Here is a 25,059-nt window from a genome sequence, read left to right on the forward strand (position 1 = left end):
GTGCTATCAAATCTATCAAAACAGTCTGGGCCCAACATCTTCAGAGAGGTGCTGAGAGAAAATAAATAAATTCCTTTGGTTTTAATATTTGAAGAATATATGTAAACTAGGTTAACTTGTTTATTACAATGGATGGAAAAATTTAGGTAGTTCTAATTTTTTTATTCCATGCAAGTCAGTAAGTCTAATTTACAAATGCTGGATGCACAAGCCAAAATGTAACCTTAATAATGTGATACTGATGGAAGAAACATGCTTCTATAAAAAAAAAATGCACTGTAGCCTAGTGATCGAAGGCATGGTCACTGGTTCAGCATGACTGCTGACCCTTAAAGTACTTGATATAATCTACATGTAAATTTCTGGTAGGCTATTAGTCACTCCAAATCAGAACCAGTGGGTAAGAAGAAAACTCCACACCCACAAGCGAAATTGGTAACCTCCTCTAGTTCATATGTATTCTTATCACAGAAGTAAATAATATTAAACATTTTGCCGTTTATTTAATCCTTTATTATTTTAAAGATTTTAAAATCCTTTTTGGTTGCAAATGTCAAAGCATATATTAGTACTAACATTTTACGTTTTACATTGCTTCAATAACATTAAAAAATGTTATCTGCTAAAATCAGAAGACCTATTTCATAGGTACCTTGGCTGTTCCTTTTTTTTCGGTTCTGCTGACAAAATGTTTCGCGATCTAGAACGCATAGCAACAAAGTCGTGTCCTTAATTAAAGTCATCCTTTCCTCTTATTCAAAGCATCTGACTCATGCTCGGACACGGGAACAAGACACCTGGCGCTTTATAGAGACTAGATGACTATTGAAACTAGACTCCCCCGTGTGCGGACCTGTGCATTCGATCGTCGACTAGACACCCACGTCATATTAAGTTCATGCAGCCGAACGCTGATCGAAGCGATTTATAATGTAATGTTAGGCTATTCTTCGTTTTTGTGCCTATCAGCATGTGGCATAGAATAGAATATTTTCGGTACGTACGCCCTCTCGGGCATAAGAGGAGAGGGAGATGTAAGCACCGACTGCAAGCAAGCCGATTACACAGCTTTCACCATTCATTATCGCAAGCCACGGATGCACAACTTTAAGGTACTCTTAAAATGTAATTACTATTTTGAGGGAACTACGGTTTTCGCGAAATTACAATGCTCTTCATTTAGGTCAAGCAAAATAATATGTTCCTTTAAAATAGACAACAATTTATTAACCTAAATTACCTTTCAATTTAAGTAAATGTTTTCCAGTATAAACTTTCTCGCAAGTGTTCTCGCTTCTGGTTCCGGGATTTTTTTCCTCATTGAAAAAGCCCTTTTTCGAACATGAAGTTTGGCTTCTCAACACGCAAGAGGAATGATAGACGTGCAGGATGGACGAAGTTCTAGGTGTCTTTTCACTTAGGAAGCTATACATTTTGCTTATTTTAGGAGCAGTTATTATTGACCACTTTGTATATTTATGACATTTTATATACATATACAGCTTTTAAAAGTTTTATAATATAACTGTAATATGACGGATGGTATTGGACCAGCTGAAGCAGCAGGTAAACAGGACCGTTCTGCCCCAAATGGTGACTCCAGGCAGCTTGGCAAGTTCTGCTTGTCATCCATGCATGGGGAGTGAACCAGGGATCTGAGCCTGAAGCTGCTCTCCCTCATTAACTACAGCGACAGGACTGGCTCTCCAGCCGCACTCAACTCCAAACCTCTAGGGATGCCGTCAGGAGCTGACGGACTGAACTTGAGTACCAGCATGAACACAGGCTCCTGCCTCGGCAAAACCATGCTCGAAGCAGCTGGGCACTGTGAGGGCACGTTAACCATGGGCTTTGAAGAGTTTGACTCTCAGGATCAATCTACATACCTCCAGAGGCAGCTGAGCTCAATGCTACAGCCAGGGGTGAACAAGTTTTCCCTGCGCATGTTTGGAAGCACCAAAGGAGTTGCAGCTGAGCAGCAGAGAGTCAAGTCTTTTGGGGTCTGGATCATACATCCATACAGTAATTTTCGGTAAGTAATTTAGGAAAAACTTGAGGAAATATGGGACTTTGTTTTTTAAAAAAAGTTGCAATCTTACAAGAACTTCAAATGGCTGCAATTAATTGTGGAAAGCAAGCATTCAGTATTGTTATTGATGGTGTTCCACATCAGTAAAGGAATACAAACAGCTAATTATAATAGCAATATGCCTAGAAATAAAAAAATATGTATACATCAATCAAATTGCAATTGTACCAAGTGGTTTTCCCAAGGGCCTTGAATTAAGCCCTTGAAACACATTCACTACTGGGCTTCCCAATCTTCACTGAAAAACACTACTACGGGTGTGAAGTTACCAATTTCTTCTCTCAGGGTTACCATGAGTCAATGAGGCTAATAGTGCAATATATGGGCACCAATAGTAGAAAAGATCCATCGAGTCCTTAGGATGTAAAGTTGATGCCATGTGGTCAGAATTATTGTAGTGTATAGAGGATGTAGGAAGTATAGAGGTAAATGTGGGTTTGTGTTTAGAACTGGAGAGAGGGGTAATTGGGAACAATCTTTTCACTTAGTCCAGATGCCCAGATTCACATTCTAGAAGAGACTGTCTTTACTCAGACTAGATTTTTGCATTAGCCAGAAAGACATTTTTCCATGACCAAAGGTATAACCTTTTAAAACCACTATTATATGGAGACAAAGCCTGTATCTACTTCAACTCTTGCTAGCAAATGTTTTACAGTAAAATTTGCAAGTACAACTACATGTTTACTGCAAATAAAACATACCTGTGACCTGCTGAGACTGGTGCAGATGGCACTTTTTACACATGTGTATTTTACAAATGAATAAGTGGACACTTTAATCTTACAACACTCTGCCATCTTTAAAGAGGAGCATCTTAATCTTTAAAGCATGAAGATTCATCTGCAGAACTGGATTATTAAATTGTCATGCATACCATGGTTTGCAATCTTTCACGACAGGCCAATCACTTTGAAAGTGACCATCTTTGGAATTTATGTATAATAACTAATAGTTTGATCTTTGAAGATAAGAGGCAACACATCACAATCAGCATTAATGACCATACATAAAACACTCTGCCTGTTACGATCCCACCAGCAACAGGCAGAAGTAGAACGCAAATGCAGGAGGTGGTTTATTAAATGAGGAAACACAAACAGTAAAACAAACAGAGGCAAAGGAGTAAAGTAACACACGACAGTAGCACGAGTATAAACCAGACCTGACAAAAGAACATTACTTACCACAATAACCAACAACCAGCAGACAAAACCACAGGGTTTAAATAAGCAAGACAATCAGACACTAAACAGATACAGGTGAACATTGGAACAATGGAAACTAAAACAAGGAGTAGAATAAAGGAACAGACAGGGGCGGAGAAAACAAAATTAAGGCATGGAACCAGGGAGTGCAGGAAGACAGGGAAACCATGATAGGGACGTGAGGAGGGTGGCCATTCGTGACACTGCCCTCATATAATCCCTCACAGTAAATAGATAATGTAATTCACAGAAGGTTATATAAGCGATATACAATAATTTTTACTGTGTACTATACATGAACGTATGTTGAATGCCTTCTTTGATAAGCACACACATCAAGTGTTTTCTCAAATTTTGTGTTCTGAGGAAATTGCATAGAAGCTGGCAAGGAAGCTTGATTTCAGAAGTTTAATTTTAGATGCTTGATCTGACTGGCCTTGTAAATGATCTTCTAAAAGAATATTGTTAATGTATCCACCTAATTGTTTATATTTGAAGCTAGTGTTTGTATTGACTTACATCTGGTGACTTTCACATTAGTGAATTGGTACTAATTGCTCTGAATGAAAAGGTCCGCATTCTTAGACAATAGCCTGACACAATGTGTCTTTTAACCCCTGATACAATGTGTTATGGTGTTTGTTGTAGATTTGTGTATCATATTTTCATCATAAAACAAAGAACAAATGGAAACTCAAACAATTCTGATGTTTCTTGTTCAGCAGTCCACTGAGTTAACTTAGTGTAAGATTGATTATATCTGATTTTTTTTTTCTGCAAAAGGATTAAAACATTAAAGAGATGTGTGTTCCTTCCCAACTGAAACATAAATCCTACTGTTGTAACATACTACAAGATGGTAAGCAACGTCTGTCCAAATAATTGAGCAGGGGATGAGTGTGCAATGCTGAAAGCTTTGTAGTGTAATGTTGGCTTAGTGGTAAAAGCTGGAGATCAAGGTAGCTTTGTGGTGGCAATGAGTTCAGGACTATATAACAGATATAAACAGCCATCTGTCTAATGAGGCTTCTTATTCTTTATGTAATAATCCTACCAAAAAAGAAAAAAAAGAAAATGGAGACTGATGCTTGAATGTTTTGATCACAAAAAAATGAGTGCCATACTTGGCCAGCAGTGTGTGTTACAATGCCTAATACATTTATTCACTGATCAAACATTGTAGCATTGTTAAAATTAATTAGAGAGAGCTATGTGAAGCTAGAACCTGTGATTCAGTTTTGATAGCAGATGAAGATCTTTCAATAACTTACTCCAATAAATAATGAAAAATAAACTGATTATTGTGCATTGTGGTGCAATGGGTAGTATTGTGACTAAAGATATTTAAGATACGAAACGACATAAATAACTAACAAATACAAACATTAAAAAGGGTTTTAAAAAAAAACTCATAAAAAAATGTAATTTTATTTAGTTTGATTTTGGGAGCTAGGATTGTGTGGTCATTGTTAATGATTGTCAGTCATTGTCAGTCATCACAAGGAAGAACCTGAATGTATATCTGACTAGTTTACTAAGTTTACTAACTACAATGTGCATGTCTGTTTAGGTCTGACATTTTCAGCAAGATTTAGGGCAAAATGGGCTTGGGGTATCCAGATTTCTACAATGTCACAGGTGAAATTTTCAATATAAAAACTGAAAGCGTTGAAATCTTTGAAAATCTTTGAAAACCAAATATATCTCTATATATGTTTCCTAGTCTAATTGCAATTTGCAAAGTTTTGTTGGTAGAATGCAATCTCCACATTTGGAGATCATGGTCCTAAGTTGAATCTTCTTTATGTTGTCTTTGTAAGGGTAGTAATCATTAAGTTCTGTGGGTAAATATCAGTTTGAGTGACAAGTAAAATTCAGAAAAGGAAATAATCATATAGCTTAATTTGTGCACAGAGAGTGAGAACAAACCCTAGCAAGCCTGAAATGCTAAGTCTTACCTCTTTGCTGGATGCCGACTGTTCTCATGTGAGTCAGATAGCTGCTGGGGGATGACAAATGTAATTAGACTGTGTGCATAGTGGTCAGGTTTAGGGGCATGGTCACCGGTGGCAAAGAGGCCCGTGTTGATTGACACAACTTTGGAAAAAATTACCATAGGAGGAAACCTCAAACCACTGGCAGACAAAAAGTACTCCGCAGGTAAGAAGATCCAGATGAAAACTCACCTTCTTTCATGTGTGCTGAGCTGAGACCAAGGCTTAGGTTTCCACAAGACATCTGAATACTGGATGTCAACTTGATATAATTGGGTTTTTTTGCCCTTCAATATTGTGTCAACATAATCAAACATTACTAGAAGATACCACCATCCATTTTTCCCAGAAAGAGTAAAATTGTAAGTATAAATATTAAACAATATAGCTACAAGGCCTCTTACAGGGCAAAATAAGTCTATAAGGGAATTTAGGACTCTGACATTGTGAAAAGTTCTGGGAAATTACAACTGCCCACTACTTAGAAGAAGGCTGTAGTATACTAACTCTAATAGTTCTGCTAATTATGGGCAGTGTCTAAGGGTGATGAATATTTGATGAGTGCTAAACATGGGGAGCGATTTTACTATTTGTCACCATTTTTTGAGAGTAATGTCAAGCAGTGTTGGCCAGAACAGATGGTGAGATTAGATTCCATTTCCACTCATTTCTACAGTGAAATGTCATTGGCTCAATATGTCTTTAATGAATTGCCCTACTTATCTGTTGCTGGTAGAGTGTGTTTCAATAGAAGAGTTCCTTTCACTGAGTACTAGTGGTCATATTTATTGGTCTGGCATTAATGTGTAGAGATTTATAAGAATGTCTATCCCTTGATACATACCTTCCATATTTTTATCTGTTTGAACTGAATTCTCAATATTCTCAATAAATACAGTTTGAGTAAGTGCACATCCAGCCATTCGCAAGTATTTACCATTCACCCAAATTAGGTTATTTGGCCTGATTATGCTAAATGGGGATATTTCTTGTATGTGTGAACATCAGTATCAGTCTTCTAAATGGTGATATGGGCCAAGAAATGTACTCAAGGAAGAAAAAGAAAGCTAAATGTGAAAACCAGGAAATATAGCAATATGTACCAATGCTTCTTGACTACTTAACTGATAAAAAGAATAATGACAATTTCTTAAAATTAAACATATCTTGTTTCTTAATCTCTAGTTTCTACTGGGACCTGATAATGCTCTTTCTGATGATGTGCAACCTGGTCATCCTACCATGGGGCATTACCTTCTCTGATGATCAGAACACGCTGCCATGGATGGTCTTCAACATGGCTTCAGATACACTTTTCCTGATTGACCTGATCTTGAACTTCCGCACAGGGATCTTGGAGGGTGACAACACCCATATTATACTGGATCCACAAGTGATTCGATGCCGATACCTGCAGGGCTGGTTTCTTGTGGATTTCATCTCTTCCATCCCAGTGGATTACATTTTTCTGGCAGTTGACCTTGAGGCTCGGATAGAGTCTGCAGAAGTGTACCGCACTGCCAGAGCATTGCGGATTGTCCGTTTCACCAAGATCCTAAGCCTGCTCAGACTACTCCGTCTATCCAGGCTTATTCGCTACATACACCAGTGGGAAGAGGTGAGAGACAAAGACAAGTGGTAGGAAAGAGATGCACTAAAAGGAAGAGAGTGGCAGACACTATAGACCACGTTACAGTTTTTGAAGCCAAAATCTTAAATGTGCTTTACATAGCAAAGATTATAAACAAAGTATATAATGATCAACTACTAACATTACTATATGTCATGAAATACAAAATAACAGACCTAATTAACTTTACATATGGCAGGCTAGTTACACAATTTGTTCCAATTCCTTTAAAATATTTCGGTGATTATGACCATACATCTATATACTGATCTAGACCAAAGATGAAAATGTGGCAGTAGAGGTCCCTTTTAGATTAAGATTTAAGAAGATTTGTAAGAAAATAGTACTAGGATGCATGAATAGAGTGATTATGCTGGCAATAGAAAGACAATAAGTAGAAGTACATCTATTCAGTATAAACTGGACTCAGACATGAAATTCACAATTGGATGTTAAGGAGGGATTTTAATACTCTACAACAGGGAAAACACCTTTTTTTGATCCTCCTCTAACTCCTATTCCTCAGATGTTCCACATGACATATGACCTGGCAAGTGCAGTGATTCGGATAGTGAATTTGATTGGCATAATGCTTTTGCTGTGTCACTGGGATGGCTGTCTTCAGTTCTTGGTGCCTATGCTGCAGGATTTCCCCTCAAACTGCTGGGTTTCCAAAAACAACATGGTGGTGAGGAGGTTAAGAGTGGTTGTAGATAGTGAAGATGTTCTTCATTATATACTGTATGTAGCATTTACTAACTAGTTACTAGTGGTATGTTACACAGCCTGTTTTTAATGTTCCTCCTGGTATAAAGATCACAATTCCTTTCAGCTTGTTTTTTCTTTGGGACTTAATGGCATTTTCCTTTTTTGAACTTCATTCTCTTTGTACTATTATCTTCTGACAGAATGCAACCTGGGATGTACAGTACTCTTATGCCCTCTTCATGGCTATGAGCCACATGCTGTGCATTGGATATGGTGCCCAAGCTCCTGAGAGACTAACCGATGTCTGGCTCACCATGATCAGCATGATCACAGGTGCCACTTGTTATGCTATGTTTCTCGGCCATGCCACCAACCTGATCCAGTCACTGGATGCCTCCCATCGGCAATACCAAGAGAAGGTACCTGTGGCATTACTGTGATGCAGATTCATCTGTGTTGCTTCTCATGTAACATTGTAGCTCTGGTCTTCTTTGTTGACCTGTTTTGGCTACTCTAACTAGCTAACTGGATAAATAGAAAAACTTAGGAAGGTTGTTGGATATCTTATGTGTCCTCCATGATATATTTTATAGTTTTCTGCTCTTCATCTCTAAAATTAAGTATTTGTTTGTATATTTGTTTGTCATTTCTGTTACAGTATAAGCAAGTGGAGCAGTACATGTCCTTTCATAAGCTTCCTGCTGATATGAGACAGAGAATCCATGACTATTATGAACACCGTTTCCAGGGGAAGATGTTTGATGAGGAGAGTATCCTGGGAGAACTCAGTGACCAGCTTAAAGAGGTCTTGTTGTTTGTTTCCATTTCCTGGTTTCCAAAGCAATGTATTAGTTATATTAGTCCTTGGGGATTTGGCAGAAGTGGATGGTTACTATATTTTTTGCCTTTATCACCCAAATGGCTAGTCTGTTGGTTATACCTTTGTCTATTGAGCATAACCATTTTTTAAAGTAGTCCACAAACATACAAATTGAGAAAAATAATAAATTGCAGTGTGAAAGTACCAATAATATTGTTAAGATCCAACTCTGAAACCTAAGAGGAAATAACTTATACTTCCACTATACTGGTATATTGCTGAGATGACCCTTTGTTACTTGTGTTCTAGTTGGTTCTTAGTGGATGGGGAGTCTACTTGATTATACTGTTATTTTATTAGTAACAATATAAAACAATATAACTATTAGTACTAGTACTAAAGGTATTAGAATTTTTTTACATGAGTATCATGTTAAACTTCCTATCTTTCTTTTCTACTTTACCTATAACTTTCTTGAGTTGCTTCTCTTGGCATTCTTTTGCATCTTGTTTCCACAAACTCTGCTATGCTACTTGTAATTTTGCAACACCATTCCAGTTGCTCCATAAATGTATTTTTTAATGTTTCATTAGTTCATCAGGCCACTTAAAACTCTTCAGCATATAAATAAATACATTGGTGGACACTACAAAACATTGAAATTATTCAAATCTACATTCTATGCCTTCCCATTAGGACATAGTGAGCTACAACTGTCGTGGACTGGTGGCGAACATGCCGCTGTTTAGCAATGCTGACCCGCATTTCGTCACCGTCCTCCTGACCAAGCTACGCTTTGAGGTCTTCCTTCCAGGTGACATAATTATTCGTGAAGGCACACTGGGACGTAAGATGTACTTCATACAGCATGGCTTTGTCACCATTGTCACATCAGACATGAAGGAGAAGATTCTCAGCGATGGCTGTTACTTTGGTGGTAAGCATACAGTCTTCATATGACTTTTCTTTATCTTTTCTTCACACATGAAAAATAGTCCCAAAATATGATGAAATGATCCTTGATAGGGAACAGCTTGTGCCAGAGTCTTTCCTCTTTTTAGAGATATGCTTGCTGACCCATGGGTGCCGCACAGCCACTGTGAAGGCAGACACCTACTGCAGACTCTACTCTCTCAGTGTTGACAGCTTTAATGAGGTTCTGGAAGAGCATCCCATCATGAGGAGGGCTTTTGAGAGTGTTGCCATAGAACATCTGGCCCATATGGAGCAAACACCCAAATCAAACTCAACATCATTATGAGTAGACACAAATGATCAGAGTAATGACAATGGCTGTTTATGGGATCTTGATTCTCCATCACAGCTTACTATATAAAGAAGGACAAATCTTGCACTCAAGAACTTTAGGCAATGCCTTGAGAATGCTGTTCTATCATGTTGACTGTCCTTTTTTCCCCCCACAATGTTAACTGTTTGCTCCATGGTATGACAGCTCATTATTAATAAAATCCAGTGGACCCTTAAAGCACCACATTCTTGGTGCCAGTTACTTGAAGACTTTACTGACCTGAAGGGTATGGCTTGATGTCCATTTACAGTGTTTGTATTTTAGAACTTTTTTATACATGGTATTAAAATGTAAACAATACGTCCATTTCTATGATCAGATAACAAACGGTGCAGTTTCCTAATGGCAATTACATATGGCTTTTAAATTTATGTGTGCCTGCTGTTTTGCTTACACATAGAGATTGAATTTCACCTTACCCTTTCATTATGCAAATAAACTCACCCAGTGTAAGCCAAGCACATACAGTATTAAAGTCACAGGGTCACTGGCAGGTGAACATTTTTTGACAATGCATTTAATTGGCCTTTTCCAACTAAATACAACCATGTCTAGCTGTTATGCATTGTCTTTAAAATAACAGTCCACAATTTGGGCATGTGTACTTTTTGAGGTTATAATTCAAATTTGATCACATTATAAATTTTGGTTGCTCTACAGGCAATTATGGTTGGCAGCACCAGTTGTTTCTTGTTCTGAGAATACAGCATACACATACAACTTGTGCATTAATTCCTGCTTTAAAGAGCTTAAATAATTACACTGGTATTACAGCATGTGAATCATATAATCACAGATTAGAGTAGTTAAACCTGCCTTTCCAGATAACTGGTCATAGGGACAGGAACTTTTCAGGGTCATGCTTCATTCCATTGTATGGATATGTAAAGGGAATACACAAACAGTGAAAACACTGGCCGGTCAATTTGTTAAGAATGTCAGATACACTACTGTACCATGTACTAATAAAATACTCTAATGTTCTATTTATTCCTTATGGGAGATAATGTAAATTAATACATATGGCTCTCATAGCCATAAATAACTCTAGAAGCATATATCAGCATTAAGGCCAATTCAGTTCCCACACTTTAACTTTTGCATAATAGTTTGCAACATTGCTATAGTCAATTTCTAGGGTACAAGATATATATTAATGTAGTTAATTACATAAGGTGTAAGCAAGTGCAATTATTTTGAATAAGACATTATATTTATTTGTGCCATTTTGGCTCTATTCACTGACTGCTGGCAAAATTGTTATTTTCATATTTTTCTTCTTAGGTATATTAATCATTCTGTAACGGGCTAGGCAAAAACCAGATGCTTGCAGATAAAAGACAGGGCTTTATTGAAGTAACATGTAGTAGAAAATGTCACAAAACAAAAATGGGCAAGGAATGGAGTAGCTCGAATGTAGGGAAAACAGTCTGTGTCAAAAAACTAGAAAGACCATCCAAAAATCCAGGCAGCAGTATCCAAAAGGGGCAGGCAAGAATCAGAAACGGGGAATACAAAGTCAGGGATTGGTTCACAGAAGGCCAAAATAACCCTAGGTATGCATAGAAATCTAGAGGCAATACTTCACAACGTGATGAAGTTGTAGACCAGCGTATATACCTGTTCCTAAATGATATACATGTGATTTCAATATTCGGGTGATGATGATCTGACATGTCGTTCATGATTGGTTGAGTCCTGGGTTGGGTATCGAACAGCCTGCTGGGTATTGAAGTGTGCTGAGGAATCGTGCGATATGACATATTCAAATACATAGCCATACCTGATTCTTGATGTGGTCTAAGGTGTGTGTGTGTGTGTGTGTGTGTGTGTGTGTGTGTGTGTGTGTGTGTGTGTGTGTGTGTGTGTGTGTGTGTGTGTGTGTGTGTGTGTGTTTTAATACATGATGTCTTACAACATAGCATTGAGTGTGTGTTCAGTGTGATAAAAGAGGCATGCTCTCTTTGAGCCTGAACACACACACACATACATTGGCACAATGTTTTCATTGGCTATTTTTAAAAATTCATTAAGTAGTTATAGTCTGCAGACCTGTCCAAAGCCATAAAGCTTCCTAAAATTGAACTAACTGATTGACTGATGTTTTACGAGACACCTATTGAGGGGGAAAAAAATCCAAAACATATAATATATCAAAAATATTTTTTATGTTGTATATCAATTGTCCTTCTGTAATGCATCTCAAATATCACTGGGGAAAACAACTGCTTCAAAGCACACATTTAATCTGGTTAAAATAATTGTGTTATGCATTTTTAGCCAGATGGGCCCACTACCAATATCTTACAGCAGGCTTGGCCAGGTCTGGTACTGGAGATCTACTACTCTGCAGAGTGTATTTCCAACCCTAATCTAGCACACCTGGCTCTAATATTAAGAGGGTACCAAAGTACTGTGTTATCACTTTAGCATTGCAACTAAACTCTACATAGCGGTAGATTACCAGGAGCAGTCTTGGGCACCCCTGTCTTAGATCTATTATGTAAAAAAAGATAATAAGTAAAGTTAAGTAATGTCTTTCAGTATTATCTAATTGGGTAAAAATAAAAATATACTTCAGGGTACACCCCCCAAACAAAACAAACAAACCAAACAAAATGAAACACACACACACACACACACACACACACACACACACACACACACACACACACACACACACACACACACACACACACACACACACACACACCACCATCACCACCACCAAAAAAAAAAAAAAAAAAAAAATTTAAGAAGTTTCCTTTAACCTCATGTAAACTGATTCACAATGGTAAGCAGAGTACACATATACAACTGTTCTAACAGTCTACACAGTTCAAATGTTTCTAAAATTTCAGATAAGAATTTTATAGTATTGGCCTATAACTTTTCACTTGTTTTCTAGGCATTCCTTTTAAAATGATGCGTATTAAGATGTCATGTACGTGACATGTTTGTTTTTCTTCTGATTCTTTTTTACTTAATTACAGTGGATAATTTCTTTCCCGTTTTCATTTGTCTGACAAGTGTGTTCGTTCATATATGCATGCGAGGGTCAGAGACCTTAGCTCAAGAAAGCAAGTAGAGATAATTTAGGTGGTAAACAGTTGTAGACAAACAGACAAATAATGCAAGTAGACATACAATGGCATTCGCATTCTGGGGACAGTTAGGTAGACTGGGATTTTTTTTAATGTTTGATTAACTCCCAATATTTTACATCACAATTATTAGATAAGTGGCAGTCTATGTTGTGATTTTACTGCTTGCAGTCACTATCGAAGAAGCGCTGACGGTATGTGTTTCCGGGTCAGCATGGCTTTTCCGATTAGCGTTTTGTAATCAGAGATCCGGGGCACAAACGACGGTAAAGAGTTGTGGCTTGCGTGTTTATTAGTATTTTGATTTATTTATTTATTTTTACTGTACTTACTGTGTATTCCGAATGGCAAACAGTTAATGCAAATAGTACAATCCAGTGAAAGGAGTTATCATCTGGGTGGATGCGTCTCTATGTCAGTGATGTGATTGTAGAGGTCATTGCCAGGCTTGTCTATTTAGCTACTAATCCTGCCTGTCCTAGTTACATTAACTAACTATAGTAGCTGACTAGATATTACTAGTTTGTTTTCTAGCTAGCTATTTCGGATGTGTTAATGAGTGTGGACTACGTTAGCTAGTTAGCTAACCTAACTGTCTTGTTTTTGTTTTGCAGGGTGGATTTGCCTGCTAGCCTGCCAGGCAGTTAGCTAGCGTTAGCTAGCCAAGCTTTTGAAAAGCTGTCCTATCTAACATTTGCAGTAACGTCAAGGGTTCAGATAGCAAGTCAGCTCTGACAGACTGTTTTGTTTTCAGTTCTCTATCTTAGAGCTAGCCGAATTTGCAGTAATTTCATTTCGTGAGGTTTTGTTTTAGATAGAAAGGATATATGTCTTCCTTTTAATTAGGACCATTTTCATTCACCCAGATTACATTAAATGCACAAGATGTTAAATGCTATGATGCTTAAATGCTTAATTTGCTATGAAATTGTCGATATCCAACAAACTATATAGCGGTTAGCTAGCTATTTTAAGATGGGTAACCTGTCTAGCAAGCTACCTGTCCTTTTTAGTGTTTTACACGTCATTCAAATTAGGTATCCAATCTAATTTAAAACAATAGTCCATCGGGAAAATTCGTGACATAACGTGAATAAAAATGTCCCTCTACAAAAGTAATCCTAGATTAATGAACTAACCTAGTTAACTAGCTAGTTTAGTAGCTTTGGTGAATTTCACTAAACATTGCTTGCTATTATTCATGAGTTTAAGCGTAGCTCAGTGTTGATTGAAAATGAGATTTAGATGGAAGACATGTTTTGAAATTTATAGTAGTGAAGTATGTATGCGTTATGGAACTGACTGAAGAACTTTTGTCCTCTACCTTTGACAGGGGAAAAAAAAACATGTTATCTTGTGTTGGTTGTCCTGTCCTGAGCCGGGTGCTCAGCACCGGGGCATTTCGTTTCCCCGCTGTTGCTTCTGGAACTGCTCGTGCTGCCGCCGCCGCCTCTACCTCAATCACTACAAGTAGCTGCATGGCCTTGGTGCGCCACAACAGCACTGCTCAGCAGGTATCTTTAACTGTCAAACATTAAGGTGTAGGTAGTTACTGTTGACAATAGTTTTAGAACATACCCAAACAAGTTTACTGTGTCACTTAGGATCAACCCAAGAAGACAAAGTTTGGACCTCTTTCTGACCAGGACAGAATTTTTACTAATTTGTATGGACGACATGACTGGAGGTGCTGTATACTTTTTGATAATTTCTTAAAATTCCTTCTTGTACAACAAGATCCAGTGTCATTAAATGCTGTACAATGACTTTGAATTTGATTGTTCTTTAATAAGTTTTAACAGTATTTCAGGGTTGTAGCTTTTAGATATACAGGTTTGGATTGCCTAAACATGACAGTTTTGCATAGGGTATATGCAATGAACTTGGGTGTTAAGAATCCTTATTAGTCTGATATGTAAATGGATTTGCTGAGCGTCTCAGTTGTGTTACAGGCTGAAAGGTGCGCTGAGTCGTGGCGACTGGTATAAGACCAAGGAGATCCTGGACAAGGGAGTAGACTGGATCCTGAATGAGATTAAAGTGTCAGGCCTGCGTGGTAGAGGAGGAGCTGGCTTCCCCACAGGGATGAAGTGGGGCTTCATGAACAAGCCCAGTGATGGCAGGTCTGAAACAGTAGTGTTTGGGAGCATCCTTGTGGCTCTGTTATCTTTTTGAAGCTCTGACCCCTTCAGCTTCTTCAGTTTTGCACTGCAACTGCTGATTATTAATATCTGTCACCAAATGAAGTTCTTGTCAGAATGACTGTAGTCATCTGGCTTTGTAACACTTCCAAGTAAATAATGGAAGATGTTATGTGAAATAAGGTGGAAGGGGGATTCCATCTAATATGCATAGACTGTTACACTGGTTTAATATCAACACATGCCACCAATACCATCAGAATCATTGTGATGTAACATGTCCAAGGTTTTGGATATGTTTAGGATTATTGGTCAATGTCTTGCTCAGAGACACAATTTCTCAATTCTTATTCTTTCTCAGTTCTTATTCTTTCTCTCTGCTCAGGCCTAAGTATCTTGTGGTGAATGCTGATGAGGGAGAGCCTGGCACCTGTAAAGATAGGGAGATCATGCGTCATGACCCTCACAAGCTGGTGGAGGGGTGCCTGGTTGCTGGCAGGGCCATGGGAGCGCGTGCTGCCTATATTTACATCCGAGGAGAGTTCTACAATGAATCTTCCAACCTTCAGGTGAGATGGTTAGCAGAAATGTAAATGGTTTAAGGACATTTGATCTTGTTAAATTGAGGGGCTGTTATCTGTAGAAAAAGTTTACATTCTTAAGTCACTGGAAGATATGCATAGCCCTACTTGTGCTGTGTTTTGCGCATTCTTACTTAGAACAATGAGGCACACTGCAAGTCCACTAGGAAATTAACCCTGAACATCTTTTATGATATTTTGGTAAAAGTAGTTCAGCAGACCTTGGAACCTTGGTGAATTTAAGTTGTAGTACTAATGAGTGATAAACTGTTGTGCCTGTGTGACTCCCCTCTCCCAGGTGGCCATTAATGAAGCGTATGGGGCAGGACTAATTGGCAAGAATGCCTGTGGCTCAGGCTATGACTTTGATGTGTTTGTGGTACGTGGAGCTGGGGCTTATATCTGTGGGGAGGAGACTGCTCTGATTGAGTCCATTGAGGGCAAACAGGGAAAGCCACGTCTAAAGCCCCCATTCCCTGCTGACGTGGGTAAGACATTCCACAAAAGAGATTAAATGCCTGAATTGTACAAGGTGACTTTAGCAAGCCATTTTAGGTTTGACTTTTGTATAATGTTCGGCTGTAATTAGCTGGTAAACTATAGTTGTTGTCTCTGTGAAACTGAATGTGTAAGGGGAAAACTTGTCTGCTTGCAGGTGTGTTCGGTTGCCCAACAACAGTCGCCAATGTAGAGACAGTATCTGTGGCGCCAACCATCTGCCGTCGAGGTGGCACGTGGTTTGCCAGTTTTGGTAGGGAGAGGAACTCTGGTACAAAGCTCTTCAACATCTCGGGCCACGTGAATCACCCCTGCACCGTGGAGGAGGAGATGTCTATTCCCATGAAAGAGCTAATCGAGAGGCATGCAGGTATGCTCTTCCTCTGCCCTTTCTTCTGAACATCCTTTACCAATAGCGTATGCTAAAGGTCTGTCTATCAGGCTGACAGTTTTTTGTTACATGTTCAACTCCAGTATCACTTTAATAGAGAAGTCTTAACTTCTCTTGTAGGTGGTGTTCGTGGGGGTTGGGAGAACCTCTTGTGTGTGATTCCTGGAGGGTCTTCCACACCTCTCATCCCTCGTCATGTGTGTGAAGACGTCATGATGGACTTTGATGCCCTCATTCAGGCTCAGTCTGGCCTGGGCACTGCAGCCCTCATAGTAATGGACAAATCAGTAAGTGGTTATTGTTAAAGGCAAATATAACATTAATAAAAGTTTCTCCAGCTGTTAATACTTTCTGTGCCCTAAAGGATCTGAATTCAGTAATGAACACTCCTTCATGATCAGATAGTACCTTACTAATGAAATCAATCATTGCTTTGCATGGCTGAATTAAATAGCTATGGACACAGCAGCTGCTGTAAGATGCAGAAGAATAATGGGGTCAGAAGGTTCCCTCTAAAGCCTTAAGTCTCAGCCCTTTTGTTTTGGGGAAGGGGTAAGACATTCCCATATAGAGATATGATTTATTACTGTCCTTGTAGTGGAAATATAGGACCCTGATTATTAGCATTTGGGTATATATGTTGGAATCAAAGACTGCTATGCACTAAAGCCAATTTAATCATTTAACTAATAATGTGAAGGACATCAGTTTCAAGTGTTAATTTTATTTATTGTACTACCACTTCATTAATGATTTCTTATCATTATCACATGCATTGTATATCTAGTTATTAACCTGGTTTACCATATTGAATCTCGCAAACTTCCTGCTAGTTGTATTGTTGCGGTTATGGCCATGGAGCACATTTTTGATCATTAATTTATACGGTTTAAGGTATTAACCAGTAAGATGGGGATTATTCAACAAAGAGTACTTACACAATCATGGTAATATGCAAAATTCAAAGAGTTTATGTAAAATGACTATGTGCAAACTACTTTTATTAGTGCATGGAGGTTAAAAACAGGACAAAGTGGAATTTGCAACCAGGGTGTGTGATTAAGAAATTTTCAGGTTCTGAAAATCTGTTAATTTACTAAATAAATAAAATCTCATTTTTTTCACAGACAGACGTAATTAGAGCCATTGCACGCTTGATTGAATTCTATAAACATGAGAGTTGTGGCCAGTGCACCCCCTGCAGGGAAGGTGAGGGAATTGCACATCATGAACGTTGCACATTGCACTCATGGCGCATAGGCCTAATCGCTTTAAAAGGCTGCATGTATTTATTTGTTCTGGTATATATTATATTGTTGTCTTGTTACAGCATTACTTTCATCTTCATCTCTATCAGAAGTTTCTATTTACACTCATCTAATTAATTACTTCTGAATCAAAATAGTGAACATTACATTGGAAATTTTCCTTTGACAGTCTGAATATCATAATAGTTACCCATTCATGTTTATATGAGTAGCATTTTCAGGTTGCTTTATACATTAATCCATAGAAACATAAGGGATATCCCACAAAGCTGAATCACTTCAGTTTAGTTTTATTCTACATTTCCACAGGTGTGTACAGTATAATGAGATGAGATGTAATTTAGCTGGCCTTTGGTGCAAATATTTAGGCGCAGCAAAAAAATATAATGCAAAACACTAAATGCAGGACATTACATATCACGCACCTGAGACACTGGGCATACAGTACACCGTTGAGAGACAATTCAAGGCCATTAGCAAGTCTAAATAAGAATATTCTTAGAGAGTGGGAGGTTGACTGTCTGCAGTTTTTGCGGTGTGAACGGCTTGATAGCCTGCAGGAAAATGCTCTTCCTGGACTGAATGCTCCAGAATAATTTTCCATATGCTAGCAGATCGTACAGACTTATCACAAGGACAATGGGCAATGCCAATTGCTTTCTTCAGATGTCTTTAGCTATAGGTGCCTTGTTCAGTTGGGAAATTGCTTACAGTGATGAACTGAGCAGTCTTCACTACTTCGTGTAGAGACTTGTTTGGTGGCTGTGGATCTGCCATACCACACCATGATGCTACAGTTTAGAATGCTCTCCACTATCCGTCTGTAGTAGTTCATCAGGAAGCTGGGGGGACAGGTTGTCTTTCCTCAATAAGTGCTTATAAGCTCTCCTTGTAAGATTGGAGATGAGGGCTGACCAACAGATCTTCGGTAAATTACACTCCTTGGAACATTTTAGCTGGACTGACATGTTTGCATGGTGGTAAAGAAGAGATGTATCAAGACTGTTGTCTGTCCTGACACCCAGGTGGTGGAATGGCTGTCCATACAGCTCAGTTACTGACTGTCTTCAAATGAAGACGGAAGACTGACTTCATCACTGAGTCGCTAAGCGCTTAAATTTGATCTTAAAGAAATATTTTACTGTGTTTTCCACTTTAGCCATGGCATTAACTTGATAGTATTCTTAACACTGACCTGTTTATAGTCACATCAGGATGTGTATTTGATAGAAACTACAAAGCACTTTTGTAAGTCGCTCTGGATAAGGTCGTCTGCGAAGTGCTGTAAATAAAAATGGGTAAATCCATGAGTTAACAGGCAGTTGAGCAGAACAGTTTGTGTAGATGGCAGCAGGTTGTTCTCTTTGTCTTCTGGTTATACTTTATATGTTAAATAAATATATTGAAACTGATGTTGCCAAAATACAGAGTCCTAGTGAAAACCAGTCATTTTAACTTCAGCTGGATTTACTAAAATTCCTTTGGGTCTAAATTTCAAATTCTGTTTCCCCTAACCCCCTGATTTTTCCTTCTCTTCAGGCGTGGACTGGATGAATAATATGATGTGGCGCTTTGTTAAGGGAGATGCACGGGAAGCAGAGATTGACATGATCTGGGAACTCAGTAAACAGATCGAGGGCCACACCATCTGTGCTCTGGGTGATGGAGCTGCATGGCCAGTACAGGTATGGCATGGCAGATGACACTTTAGGAACCTGAAACACAACATTTTGTATTTCACACCTTCCTTTAAATGGGAAGTTTATGGCATATGGTCTGAACTCAATCTCCCTCTGTGCTGCCCCACAGGGCTTGATCCGTCACTTCCGTCCCATTATGGAGAGCAGGATTGCACAGTTCCAGCAGAAACAGCAAGCCCGGGTGTAAACTTCTTTTCCTTCTTTCTCTGCAGTGTCTTCTTAAAACACTGCTCCCCTTTACCTTACCTTACATTATTATTTAAGAGAAATGAGTGTTTCGCACAAATACCTGAACTGTTATCAACATCCAACTTGCTGTATCATCTTGTGTGAACATTGTTAATAAAGTTCCATGAACCATATTCAATTTAGTTGTCAGTATTTGCAGAAAGTACAATATGCAAAAGACTTTTCAGCCCAAAACAGGCCATATTCCAGCCCGTCATGCCCATTTGAACATATCTAGATGGACTTCATTGACATGACAGAAAGAAAGGAGGGGAAAAGATACTGCCTTGTGTTGGTAGACATTCACTAGATGGATTTAAACCTTTCCATCCAGCCTCAGTGATGTACAGACAGTCACCAAATGCTTAGCAAGGCAGATTATCCTGAGATTTGGAATACCCAAAATGGTATGCTTGAACAATGGCAGCCATTTTGTCTGACAAAACAACCCGGTAATAAAGACAAGCTCTCCTGTGTGTACCTCCCACAATTAGCAGGACTGGTTGGAGAGAGCAAATGGGACAGTCAGACATATTTTTTCCACACAAATGTAAATATATTTTGTTAATATATTTACATTTCTGTGGAAAACATATGTTTGTTTGCCAAACTGGCAAAAAGATTCCAGGACACTGGACTGAATTGTGTACCTGCATTACCCCTTAGCCTGATGACTAGGAGTTGCTCAAGAATTCAGAGACAAATACCAATCCCTTAGGCCTGGCCAGAGTATATAGGCCAGCAGTTGGAACAATTGGAGACTGAATTGTCAAAATACTAATTTCTATACACCAGTCTGTCACGAGATGAGGGAAACCAATTTACCCCACAAAGAACCAATGAAACCTGACAAAACTGGATGAAGGAAGTGAGGCTCCAGTGACCCTAAAAAGTAATTCTAGCAACAGCTACAGTGTAAAGGTAAAATGACTGAACCCATGGATACACATCAGATTCTGGAGTCCAGCTGAAGAATCTGGTAGGTCTGTGAAATTAGGTAATTGAACTCAAAAAGTCAAAGAAAGCAGAAGGAAGAGTGAAATGCTAGTAAGCTCTGACCTCTAACAAGTCTCTTTATGTGGTGCAGAATCACAAAAGGCAGAAGACATTATCTTCAGCACACATCAAGGCACCATTGAGGTCATAGTCTGTATGGCTAATAGGTTAGTTAAAAGTCATGGGAAACAAGAACCATGGTTAAGAGCAGCACTCCAATTACATTACTCCTAATAAACTTCAACAAATCACACCCTAGGTTACGAAAAGGTTAATGGACCATTAAACCTATGTAAAGAGGTGTTATTTGACTCATTAATTGATATTGATATTAATGCTTGAGATGAAATAATTTCATGAGGGTCTTCTGGGTGATTGTCTTTCTACTTACTGATTTAAACAAGATTGGGTTCTTGAAACAGCAATGTGAATCACTAGTTGTTAAATTAAAAGGGCTGATTATTTTTCTTTAAGTATAATGACCTAAGACAAATTTTTACAAAGACAGTTTAATTGTTGTATTGAAAACAAGTCATTAGCTGAAACCAGGTGATAAATACTACTGTGCAAAGAATTTTTGAATACTGAGGTTTTATAAGCTATTATGATCAATAAATGGACTTTGTAGAAGATGACAAATTCTTTAAGCGAAAAAAAAGTGAAACTTTTTATTTATTTATTTATTTTTATTATACTAATGGTTCTCGTTTTACCTAGAAGCATTAGCCATCCTAGGTATGTAGGCAGTCAGTCACATTAGTATTTCAATTCACAAAAAAAAGGTCATTATGTAAACGATTACATAAAAAATATTATAATACATTATATAGTCTGAATTTCTCATATTTTGATTTCCTTACTGTCTTTTCCACACTGCTTGTGCTTTGCAACTTGATATCTCTCTCTGCTGTTTCCTACAGTTGCCTCGGTGTGTTTATCTGGGCATCACTGTCCCTTGCAATACCTGTAGGAAAATGAAATTCTCCGTGAGGTTCCTGTACAACTGTCATGCAGTTCTAATAGCTGCAGTCCCTGTAATGTTGCAGGCACTTCCTGATATTTGTTGCTACCCACTGCTACAGTAATAATGACATCCATATCTGTTCCCAAAACATGCCTGGACCCTGTCTACCATTCCAGTGCTTATCAGCAACAGTGAGAAGAGTGTATGCATCAAATACAGTTAATTCCTCTAATCTACAGTGAGTCACAACTGTTAGAGCCAGGCGTGCTCCATGAAATAACTCTTCTCAATATCAAATCTCTTAGAAATTAGTAATTCTTGATTAATGATTTAATAGTAAGTCATTTATTTGATTTTATACTTTTAAAAGAAACATAGAAAATGAATGTAGTAGTGCAATTGTGATATTTTGTGACAGGTGCAGGGGGAAGCAAGACACTAGTGCACGTTTGAAGTGTCTTTATTCTCCATAATGAAGCAAACTCAAAGCACACCAGTGAGTTAACTAAAAAGTGTAAGAAAACAAAAGCACTGCCAGTTCACCTCAAGGCACTGGGATGCAGGAGTAAACACACTGTCTAGTTCACAGCACCAAGGGAACAATGCCTGGCACTGGATGAGTAGTGAGTAGTCCAGCGGGCTTAAATAGAGGATGAAAAAAAGGCAAATGAGGGACTTATGAAGGCAATCAATAATCAGGGGATTGGGACTGGGAAAAGTGAGTGTGTGTGCATGCATAGAGCTCCATGCACTGTGACATAACTGAATCAACTCTACCAAATTTTTAAAAATATTTTTTTTTATAAATGCCTCACAAGTGAACAGGACAGGTAGAGATATAGCTGTTCTACTGCAAGATGATTTTCAGTGCAAGCAGGTGCGTTACATGCGGTCTGGAATGGTCTGGAACACTGCAAAGTGGTAGACATGACCGGAATTGCTTTACTTGTCTGTGCTGAACCAGCACTCTTTTGCAATCATTGATATTACATGAGATAAATAAAATTAGGCTGAGAAAGCACAAATTATAATAGTTGCAATAAACTATTTTTTTTTAAATTTAATTGTTTATTGTAAACAGTTTGTAAATTATGTTAGATCTGACTGTTACATTTTTAGCTTTTTTCCCCAGCTTTTTAGCTGTTATTTAGCTTTTTCAGCATCTTTGCAATATGACATAATTTTCATATTGTATAACCTGTTTTCAAAATATAAATCAAGCAATTATTTATTTAACTCCCATGTCATTATACTTTTATTTTCAACTTTTATTTTCATTCAGCGTGTCCTACATGAGCACAGATAGTACAATTGATAAACACTTCAGAATATGAACTTCTATCGGAGTAAATATCTTATACCATCACGCATGAGCATGACTTTCTATTTTACTGGGGACAACTATTCCGTTCTATTTTATTGCAGTTGCAATGCCCCCCCCAGAGGTCAAGCATATGCAATATATAATAAACAACAATGATAATTTCACGTAGCGTCTTTGTTTATATTAATTGAGGGAAACGTGAATTGGAAGGGAATTACGTTTACTAAAACATTTGCACTATAAGGGTAATTAGATGCTTTTGTTACCAACCAAACCAATAAATCAAACAAACAAGCTAACCGTTTTAGAACTGAAGAAACTAGACGAGATGTCCTGTACTGTAATAGATTACATCGTAAAATAAAAAGAGGCCACACTCCCTTTGCAGTATACAGAAAATATATGCTAACTATAAAATAATATATAAACATAAAATGGGAGAAGCACATCAATGCTGCTGAGGAACAACGCAGGCTCAAATGTAGTCTTAATTAAGAACGTGACTTGCGCAAACTCAATTTCCCGTCAAGCTCAGCGTTACGCGTGCAATCTCGCGCCTTTCCATCTTGTTCCTCCCAAAGCGCAGCACCGTCGTTGTTGTGGTAGCTAGATAATAATGGCGGCAGCTGGAGGCGGATTATCAGCCTCGGTTGTCGTTGCAGGCACAAATACGACGGCCACAGTACGTTGTCGTTTTCCAGGTCGGCCATGGACATCTCGCAGTCAAGTGAAGACGGAAAAACGTTTGAAAGTTGGTAGGCTGGGAGTTGAGGACATAGTGACTCGGTCAAGAGGGCCAAGGCCCATCAACATTGAGCCTACGCTGAGAGAGGACCCATCATTGCTGCGCTTACTCGGGCTTGCTGAGAAACTTAGGCGCCAGAGGGAGGCGGGTTTTTGCACAAGCGAGAGCGATGAGGTTAGTTGCCAAACCGTTCCTTTGTCGTGTAAACCGAAATGGGTTAAATGCAGTATCGTTTCGTGCAGGGTACTGTCATGGAGTCTGGATTGCACACCAGGAACGTTCCGTAATGCTTTGAATATTACCTATTTTATCTAGGTGGCTATTTTCTTGCAAGATAGCTAACTGGCTAACCTAGCTAAGATGGCTCAATTTTGGGCCAAGCATTTAAAGAGCTGACGTGGGTGGATTTGCCGGGTTCTCGTTCTCTCTTGGCGGGTTATAAGGTTATAACGCCAATCACCCCAACCACGTTTGCTTGCTAGAAATTCAAGTTGCTTTGTTAATCATTCATCGATTACCAACTTACTAAGGGCTAGTAGCGGCAACCTGTTTGATTATTTTAGTATTCTAGACTGCTAGCTATAGACGTTAACCTAGTTTAGTAGTCCTAGTAGCGTGCTTTGGGATCATTAGGTGGCGATTTAACACTGAGCTATCTAGGTTTGTAGCGTTATGTAACTAGATAATCAAAAGTCGGGGTCTGGATACGATTAATTTAGTCAGGTCCGCGCAAAATGTAATGCTAACGGTAATAACTAACTTTACTACCCTTTAAAAACATACAATCGACGATGGACCAGGCTAACTAGCTGCTTAACTTTTATAGTGCTGGCTGCTCCAACTTTTTAAACCTTACGTTAGCTTAATAAATTAATAGAATGCACCAATTTATTGTAAAATCTATTTTTAAGTTTTTTTTTTTTCTTTTTCCTGGCGAAATGTTTTGCATTTATTCTAAGACTGGTAAAGCTCAATGATCCTGTGCTTTACCTACGTATGGGTAGGTTCTTTTGATGGTCGCTGTAGCTATGTGAAACGAGTTCGGAAGACTTGCTTGTCTCCCGTGAAGTAAAAGTTACAGATTATTTTTGCCTGGCTTCTCCCTCTCTTTGCTATACATTTAATATAACAAGTGTTTAGGCCTGGCACATCTTTTGAGAAATTCAAGGTTAAAATTTATGGCAATAGTAGGAATCTGGAGTTATGGTTTATGTTCATGAGTGGAAATTGACAGAGTTCCCTGTGTCAATTTACAAGTTATTAGCTGTGCATGTGAAGTGGAAACAGTCTAAAACAATCTCAAAAATTACAAACATGGTTATGAGTTTTTTGAAAGGTTTCTCATTTTTTTTGATGTAGTA

General features: G+C 38.4%; 3 protein-coding genes across 5 annotated transcripts in view; all 3 read left to right on the forward strand.

The window, feature by feature from the left end:
* The first annotated feature begins 1,844 nt into the window (after positions 1 to 1,844).
* hcn3 (hyperpolarization activated cyclic nucleotide-gated potassium channel 3) lies at positions 1,845 to 9,796 on the forward strand. Its single transcript, XM_027002326.2, has 7 exons — positions 1,845 to 2,032; positions 6,477 to 6,909; positions 7,448 to 7,609; positions 7,830 to 8,048; positions 8,288 to 8,434; positions 9,146 to 9,386; positions 9,511 to 9,796. Exons 1-7 carry the CDS (start codon positions 1,845 to 1,847, stop codon positions 9,708 to 9,710), a joined length of 1,590 nt encoding a protein of 529 aa, XP_026858127.2. The 3' UTR covers positions 9,711 to 9,796.
* A 3,254-nt stretch (positions 9,797 to 13,050) lies between these two features.
* ndufv1 (NADH:ubiquinone oxidoreductase core subunit V1) lies at positions 13,051 to 19,803 on the forward strand. 3 transcript variants are annotated; one of them, XM_027002341.2, is made up of 11 exons: positions 13,051 to 13,128; positions 14,196 to 14,376; positions 14,467 to 14,549; positions 14,815 to 14,985; positions 15,389 to 15,572; positions 15,883 to 16,072; positions 16,240 to 16,452; positions 16,594 to 16,760; positions 17,601 to 17,682; positions 19,281 to 19,426; positions 19,551 to 19,803. In XM_027002341.2, exons 2-11 carry the CDS (start codon positions 14,209 to 14,211, stop codon positions 19,626 to 19,628), a joined length of 1,482 nt encoding a protein of 493 aa, XP_026858142.2. In that variant the 5' UTR covers positions 13,051 to 13,128; positions 14,196 to 14,208; the 3' UTR covers positions 19,629 to 19,803. The 3 variants fall into 3 exon arrangements, with proteins under 3 accessions (XP_026858142.2, XP_026858141.2, XP_026858140.2); XM_027002340.2 differs by lacking the exon at positions 13,051 to 13,128 and adding an exon at positions 13,144 to 13,276; XM_027002339.2 differs by lacking the exon at positions 13,051 to 13,128 and adding an exon at positions 13,274 to 13,297.
* A 3,766-nt stretch (positions 19,804 to 23,569) lies between these two features.
* Positions 23,570 to 25,059, forward strand: part of kmt2ba (lysine (K)-specific methyltransferase 2Ba) — a 33,490-nt gene continuing 32,000 nt past the window's right edge. Inside the window, exon 1 of the mRNA XM_035529173.1 lies at positions 23,570 to 23,872. Coding sequence (XP_035385066.1) covers positions 23,570 to 23,872 — 303 coding nt within the window. The remainder of the gene's footprint in view (positions 23,873 to 25,059) is intronic.

Source organism: Electrophorus electricus, chromosome 8 (assembly GCF_013358815.1).
Source record: "Electrophorus electricus isolate fEleEle1 chromosome 8, fEleEle1.pri, whole genome shotgun sequence".
NCBI lineage: Eukaryota > Metazoa > Chordata > Actinopteri > Gymnotiformes > Gymnotidae > Electrophorus > Electrophorus electricus.